Consider the following 8510-nt stretch of genomic DNA (forward strand, 5'->3'; position numbering starts at 1 on the left):
GAAAAATGGATTTTTTTGTCAATTTGTGTTATGGAATAACACTTCTATGTCACATCACAGATTTGACCATAACGTCTAGGCCGGATTCGGGGTGTTACATTTAGTTGTATTAGAGCTAGGTTGCAAAACTCGACTGTGGATTTAGGTTTTTTGAAAGCATGGAAATTTTGACAAAATTGGTTCAAATGGTTTAAAATGATTGTTTGGAAATGTTTTACTGAAGGAGTGGTACACTTAGTCTCTGCGCCGATCCGGTAATCTTCTAATTGTTTATATTGAAATTAGAATATAGAAATGTTATTACAGAAACTACTTAGGTAGTAAAATTGTATTGAAACACTTTAGTTAGAGTAAACTACGAATTGTAGTAAGACTGCAAATTGCAAAAACTAACTCTAAAATAATACTATTCATAAAACATCTGTAAATAATCACTGGAATAATAACTGACTAGTATAAAACTTTCAATACAGATAAAAGTGCGAGTGGAATGAGCACTAGTGGTACTTGTGGTAGTGGCTGCTGCAGAGGCCGTGGTGGTGCTCGGGTTGGGTCTTCGTCTTCTGGATGCCAGCCTAATGAGGAAGTTAGAGAGGCACCAGCTTCACCTATGGTTGAGACAGAGTCTCAAAATTGAGTAGCTGGGGACAACTAGCTAGGGACAATGCACTGTCCCAGGTAATGTTGAGGATTTTGGAAAGGATCACTAGGCCCTAGTACTGGCAATGTGGGTCGTGGGTCGATTACGAAACGGCTCATGTCTAATAGGGCTGAGATTATCAGGGGTACTGCTGGAGTTGCCGTTAATGTGGCTAAGTATTAGATTGAGGCCACAGAAAGAATCATGGATGATCTTGACTGCACCTCTAATCAGAAGTTAAAAGGTGCAGTATCTCTATTGAAAGACGAAGCTTACAAGTGGTGGCTTATCATCAAAGAGGGCACTCAAGCCGATCGTTTGACCTGGGAGTTTTTCAAGACTACTTTCCTGGCTAAATATGTGAGTTCCAGCTATGTGGATGCCCGTAGAAGGCAATTTCTGAACATAACTCAAGGAGATAGGATAGTGGCTGAGTATGAGGTCAAATTTTTACGATTGAGCCGCTATGCACGTGGAATAGTGGCAAAGAATATGAGCATTGTGTTTGATTTGAGGACGGCCTCAGTGATGGTCTAAGAGTTTTGATAGCTCCTTAGAGGGAGCGGGATTTCACAGCACTGGTTGATAAGGCAAAAATCACCGAGGATGTGACGTGCGCTAAGTGCCAGAATAATGAGAAAGGCAGAGGTAAGAGGGATGATTGTGGGAAACGCCTAGAGTTGATGGTCCAATCAGAGTTAGGGCCCCTGCTGTTGCTACTGCTGGATTACAATTCTGTACTGATTGTGGGAAACGCCATCAGGGCGAGTATTGGAGGAAGTTGGATGCATGTCTGAGGTGTGGATCATTGGAGAAGTGGATTAACCATTGTCCGCAGAGGCTCGATTAGATGCAAACTACTGGTATGGGTACAGGTCAGCCGCAGAGAGGTGTTTAGCAGCTACCAACAGGCCGTGGACAGGCCAGGGGTGGTAATGGTTTGCGCTGTGGTCACAGAGCACCAGATAGAGGTGCTGGTTATACTGAGGTGAGGCAGCCGGCACTGGTTTATGCTACATGTCACCGAGAGGATGGGGATGCTCCAGATGTCGTAACGGGTACGTTCTTTATCCATAAAGTACCTTATACTGCATTAATAGATATAGGATCTAACAATTCTTATGTTTCTTGCACTTTTACTGAGAAATTGGGGATTCTGATTGAGAATACTCAGAGTGGAATTATTGTTCTAAGTCCATTAGGACAGTCTGTTTGGGTAAATAAGTTGTTTAGAGATGTTCCCTTGGAGATATGAGGAGTTGTTTTTCTGGCCGATCTCATAGAGCTACCTTTCGGGGAATTTGACTTAATATTGGGAATGGATTGGCTAGTTAAACATTGGGTAAGCTTGGATTGTGCCACCAAACGGGTTGTACTAAAAACTAAGTCAGATGAGGAGGTGGTGGTAATTGGGAAACGACGAAACTATTTGAGTAATGTTATTTCTGCACTAAGGGCCGAGAAGTTGGTTTGCAAGGGTTGTGACGTGTATTTAGCCTATGTCAATGTTTCAGAGTCCAAGGGTTCTTCTGTTCAAGATATCAGAATGGTTAAGGATTTTCCTGATGTTTTTCCTGATGAACTGCCTGGGTTACCTTCTAACCGTGAAGTTGAGTTTGGGATAGAGCTCCTTCTTGGTACAGCTCTGGTGTCCATTGCGCCTTATAGAATGGCACCGAAGGAGTTAGTGGAGCTTAAAGTTCAGATTCAATAGTTTCTTGATCTAGGGTTCATCCGCCCTAGTGTGTCTCCGTGGGGAGCACCAGTCTTATTTGTTAAAAAGAATGATGGAACCATATGTATGTGTATCGATTACTGGCAATTGAATAAATTGATGATTAAGAATAAGTACGCTCTACCAAGGATTTTTTATCTGTTCGATCAACTGTGAGGACCGTTGGTTTTCTCTAAAATAGATCTCTAGTCGGGGTATCACCAACTGAGAGTTAAAGAGGCTGATGTGCACAAGACGACATTTAGGACTCATTATGGTCATTACGAGTTCTTGGTTATGCCTTTTGGACTAACAAATGCACCGGCAGCTTTTATGGGTCTGGTGAATAGAGTGTTTCAACCCTATCTGGATCGGTTTGCTGTAGTATTTATCGACGATATACTGTTGTATTCGAGGACTGAAGATGAACATGATAAACATTTGTATGCCAAGTTCAACAAGTGTGAATTCTAGTTACGTGAGGTAATGTTTTTGGGTCATGTGGTATCTGCTGAGGGGATTAGGGCTGCTCCTCGGAAAATTGAGGCTATTTTGGATTGGATGCAACCTAGGACTGTGTCCAAAATTTGTAGTTTTTTGCACTAGCTGGGTACTACCGAAGATTTGTAGAAAGGTTCTCTCTGGTCACTGTGCCCTTAACTAAGCTACTATATAAGGGCATACCTTTTAACTGGACTGATGAGCAGCAAGAGAGCTTTGAGAAGCTCAAGAAAGTTTTGATAGAGGCCCCTGTCTTGATTCAGCCAGAGTTTGGGAAAGAATTTACTATTTACAGTGATGCATCACATGTTGGTTTGGGTTGTGGGTTGATGCAAGAGGGTAAGGTGGTAGCGTATGCGTCACGCCAGCTTAAGACTCACGACGTGAATTACCCAACACACGACTCGAAATTGGTTCCTGTGGTATTTGCATTAAAAATTTGGAGGCATTACTTGTACGGTGAGAAGTGTATCATTTACACGGAACACAAGAGCCTCAAGTATCTTCTCACTCAGAAGGAGTTAAACCTTAGGCAACGTAGATGGATTGAGCTGCTAAAGGATTATGACTGTTCGGTTGAATACCACACTGGTAAGGCCAATGTGGTGGCCGACGCACTAAGTCGTAGGGCTATGATGGATCTGACTGCCATGTTTGCTGGTCTTAGCTTATTCAATGATGGTAGTCTATTGGCAGAACTTTAGGTTAGACCGGCATGGACAGAGTAGATTAAAAGTAAGCAGTTAGAAGATAAGTCACTGGGTCCTCATTTTTGACAGATGGAGAGAGGAGAAACTTCAGATTTTGGATTGAATAGCAAAGGGGTACTTTGTGTTTGAGGCAGAATTTGTGTACTTAAGGATAATGATTTGAGGCAGGCGTTACTGCGAGAGGCGCATAGTAGCCCCTATGTTATGTACCCAGGTGGAAATAAGATGTACAAAGATCTTCATGTGATATATTGGTGGCCGGGTCTTAAACGTGAGATTACCGACTTTGTGGGGAAATGTTTAACTTGCCAACAGGTTAAAGTAGAACATCAGTTGCCTTCTGGGTTGCTTAAGCCTATTAAGATTCTGATGTGAAAGTGGGAAAGAGTAACTATGGACTTATTAAGTGGGCTACTCCTAACACCTTCTAAAAAAGATTCAGTGTGCGTCATCATAGATCGGTTGACCAAAATTGCCCATTTCATACCGGTTCATACAGATTATTCGTTACAGAAACTGGCTAAGCTGTATGTATCTAAGATAGTGAGACTGCATGGGGTACCAGTTTCCATAATATCTGACAAAGATCCTTGCTTCACGTCTTGGTTTTGGAAGAAGTTACATGAAGCCCTGGGCACACGATTGGACTTCAGTTCTGCGTTCCATCCTCAGACAGATGGTCAGTCAGAGAGGGTGATACAGATATTAGAGGACATGTTAAGGAGTTGTGTGATCGACTTCTGAGGCAGTTGGGAGGATTACTTACCGCTAGCAGAATTTGCTTACAACAATAGCTACCAGTCTAGCATACAGATGGCACCTTACGAAGCACTTTGTGGTCGTAGGTGTCGCATTCTGACATGTTGGACTAAGTTGGATGAGCGGCAAGTTTTGGGTCTTGAATTGATTTCTGATATCGAGGATAAAGTACGTTTGATTACAGATCAACTGAAGGCGGCATCCGACAGACAAAATTTGTATGTAGATTTGAAACGTAAGGAGATTGAGTATTCTGTGGGGGACATGATATTTCTCAAAGTCTCATCATGGAAGAAGGTACTGAGGTTTGGTGAAAAGGGAAAGCTAAGCCTTAGATTCATTGGGCATTACCGTATACTAAAATACGTGGGACCAGTTTCCTATCAACTTGATCTACCTTCAAAGTTGGACCAGATCCATGATGTATTTCACGTCTCTATACTGAGGCAATATTACTCTGATCCTACGCATATCGTCTCTACTGAGGAGACTACTGCTAGGCCAGATCTGACTTTCGAGGAAGAACCAGTTAAGATTATAGATCGTGATGTGAAAGTTCTGAGGAGAAAGACTGTGCCACTGGTTAAGGTGCTATGGCGTAATCACAGTTCTATAGAAACCACGTGGGAACCCGAAGAGGCGATGCGACAGCAATATCCTCCACTATTTTGATCAGGTAAATTTCGAGGCCATAATTTTCTTTTAGTGGTTAGAGTTTTAACGCCCAAAAAATCTAAGTACTTGTTTTTTTTTGTGTTGTGATGCACAAATGCATGTCTGTTTTAGTGGTTAAGTGTCTTGAGGAGTATTGGAGAAGTCATGAGTTCAAGTCTCGGCTTGTACTAAATTTTTTTCTTTGCTTGAAATAAACCTGTCTCTAATCAGTAGAGCTCTTAAGTAAAATTTGGTAAGGTATGTCTGAAAAGATCCTGTTGGCCCAGGGGATAAGTGGCATGCTGATGAGGCTAGAGGGCAGAGGTTCGAATCCATGTAAGGTGGTATAGTGTTTTTATTTTTGCTGCAAGTGTAGTGGAGGTGTTATAGGTTGGTCGAAACTTGGAGGAGTTTGAAAGAGATTCAAATTGGTAGGTTGAGAGATTGTAGGAGTGGATGATGGGAGGTTGAGGGGAGTGGTAGTAGTTGGCCGAATGTGGGACTCCCCATTGTGCAAATCCGGTCATAGGACCTCTTTTTCCATAGTGCCGAAATTGTGCTCCAGTTGCTCTCCATTTCGATAACTTTTAACTTTTTGTTGTTTTCTTCCTTTTAAATATTTTTGTTTGGTGGCCGAATAATACTTTTCAGGGTTGACCTATTTTGGTTTTACTTTGCGACGGTGTGCTTGGTTGGTCGACTTTCTTGTCCTTCTCAATTTTTTCTCCTCTTTTCTTGTCTAGGCCGAATACCCCCTTGCCTTTGTAGCCTAACTATGCTTTGATTCCATCAATCTCTTTCCCTCCTTCATTTTCCAATCCTCATCTCTCTCTCTCGATTCTATCCTCATTTCCCTTTCATTCAACCGGTTTCCGTTGGCTAAATATCGATTGGTAAGACTCTGGGTCTCTGTTTTGTTCGGCTTTGCTCCTCTTTTTCTCTAATGCCAATTTTATCTTCTTCATTTCTTGATTATGGTGTTCTTTCAGGTTTAAGTAATCCTCGAGGAGTAAAGGAGTTCTCTAGGACTGAATATACGATTGGAAACTTTTAGCTCGTTCTTGATCGAAGGTAATATTATTCATTGTGATTGATCCAAACTAAATTATGTTGGCTTGGGTTCCTATTGGCCGAATGCCTTTTTCTCACTTTGGGAGTTGTGTTTTCTATAGACTAATATATGTGGATTCAAACTACAAATTTCAGCAACATGAGTAATGAATCTGTTTAATGTGCAGATAACCATCAAAAAGGTTGTTAGCAATCTTTATCAGTGTTTTGGGTGGGCTGAAACCACACTCATTCAATTAAGACAAGTATCGGTGTGTCTTTGTGATGAGTGTTTAAGAAGGTGTTTAATCTTCTTAATTATAGAACTAATTGAGGGTCTTGTTTGAATATAGGTTGGTGGTCTTGGACTTCGACGCGTTCTCGTAAGTAGATGTGTGTAACACTATTTTTAGATGTAAAACAACAAAGGCTGAAAAGCCAAAAAGCGGAAAAGGTGAAAAGCCGAAATATGGGTTGTCAACACCACATGGGCATGTGGCCGCCCGTGTGGCAAGCCGTGTAACCAGACAAGGCCGTGCGGTCAACGAGAGGGCCATAAGCGCTTTCATGGGCCGAAATGACACAGGGCCATTATGGGCCGAGCTGGGCTAATGGGCCCAATGGGCCTACGGGCCCACACGGATTCACACAGAAGTGTGGTAACTATTGGGCTAGGCTGTGTGAAACATACGACTAAGGCCATTTTTGGGTTATGTGGGCCATACGAGCGTGTGGGCCCAATGGGCCATAATAGGGGTCGTGGGCCCATTATTACTGATTGACTGTTAAAGGTTGCACGGGTCACCCAAGACGACTGTGGACCTACTGTTGGGTCGGTAAGTGTACCCAGACCCTTATTTTTGTAAATGACTGATTTACCCCTACGTGATAAATGACTGTGTGAGCATGCCATATTTATTTTACATTATTTTATATTATGTTGCATTGCATAGGGTGGGATACACGATTTTGGAAGAAGTGTACTCAATGGATATAAGCCTATTATTGGCAGCTCTATTGCAAATGCAGTTTTAGTATCGAAATCGGTACGACTTGGTGTGTAGGGTTAGGTAGGTCGACTTTGTCCCTACATGGTGTGTAGGGCTAGTACGAAGATGGTGTGTAGCGGATGGATTGGATAGGATCCTTTGTTTGCATACTGTATTGAAATGGGCTAAGGCCTAGACTACCTCTGCTACTGAAATGGGCTCAGGCCCAGACTGATACTGTTAATGTAAAAGGGCTAAGGCCCTAACTAGAACTAACAGGCTTAGGCCCAGATTGCGTCTACTCTGATTATTTGTTATTTTGGGATTTCACACACTGAGTTTTTGTAAACTCACCCATCTGTTATCTGCGCAAGAAATCCCTAGGCTTAGAAGGATCGAGGTGACGGAGGACTTGAATGTGGCCTTTTTAAAGTTTATTTTAATTTGGGAATTTAATTACCTTAATTTTACCTGTTAGTAATAGGACCCGTATTTTGAAGATGGCACAAACCAAAGTTTTTTCTGAAATCATCACTGTAACACCCCTAACCCATATATGTTACCAGATTAGGGTTATGAGGCATTACTATATAAAACACAGTTCAGCGCACTCATTCCTCACCTTTCATACACCAAGAATTAATTAACATTTAAAACTTATCAATTTCAAATATCCACAATTCACTTATTATAAATTTGAATACATGGGTCATAATTCCAATTCAGAAATAATCATACCTTACTGAACATATATCGCAAATAAGCACATTTCAAAAATTCCAACTAATTCAGTACGAACATATATCAAAACTCAACTAATTATGTTCCATAATTACTAAATTCGAACAAAACTTATATATATCAAAGACATGTTCATATATTTAATACTTCCAATATTCAGTTCCTTATATCCATCATATTAATGCCATATTCATAATTTAAATCATATTCCATTGTATATCATTACACTTCATACTTCAAATATATGCCAATTTCTATCTCATTAATCGCATATCAAACATATCATTTGATAACTTCTGCACAAGTTCATAATAAAACCAATTGAATCATATTACATGAATTATTATACAATCACATATGAAACTTAAATACATTATAACATGGCCAAACATACTAATGATGCATATATATACAAGTGCACAATTCATCCTAAAAAAAAAGCCATACTTAACACTTGAACACAAATAACACTCCAGCGTGCATCTAATTCATATCTATATTAATATACCTAAACTTCATATTTTTATCCCATTAACTAACCCAAAACATACTTAATCATTACCATCATTAACCATTTGAACCCATACCAATACAATCAACCAAAACAATCATAAAACATATGCATTACTTACCACTTAGTAATCGAACCTGTTAAGTTAATATACCATCATCCATCACTCTAATTATACCACATTTCATATTTCCAAAATGAACTAACTATTAAAACGACTACCAAAACCAAACTCATTAAA

The 8510-nt window shown here is 40.4% G+C and overlaps 1 protein-coding gene across 1 annotated transcript; it reads left to right on the forward strand.

Moving 5' to 3' along the window:
• Positions 1-4378: 4378 nt before the first annotated feature.
• Positions 4379-4996, forward strand: LOC107907435 (uncharacterized). The gene has a single exon (XM_016834817.1). The coding sequence runs from the start codon at positions 4379-4381 to the stop codon at positions 4994-4996; it is 618 nt and encodes a 205-aa protein (XP_016690306.1).
• Positions 4997-8510: the final 3514 nt, after the last annotated feature.

Source organism: Gossypium hirsutum, chromosome A12, assembly GCF_007990345.1.
Source record: "Gossypium hirsutum isolate 1008001.06 chromosome A12, Gossypium_hirsutum_v2.1, whole genome shotgun sequence".
NCBI lineage: Eukaryota > Viridiplantae > Streptophyta > Magnoliopsida > Malvales > Malvaceae > Gossypium > Gossypium hirsutum.

Excerpts from the sequence above, each read along its gene's own strand:
- LOC107907435 (XM_016834817.1), top strand. The coding sequence starts at position 4,379 with ATGGCACCTTACGAAGCACTTTGTGGTCGTAGGTGTCGCATTCTGACA.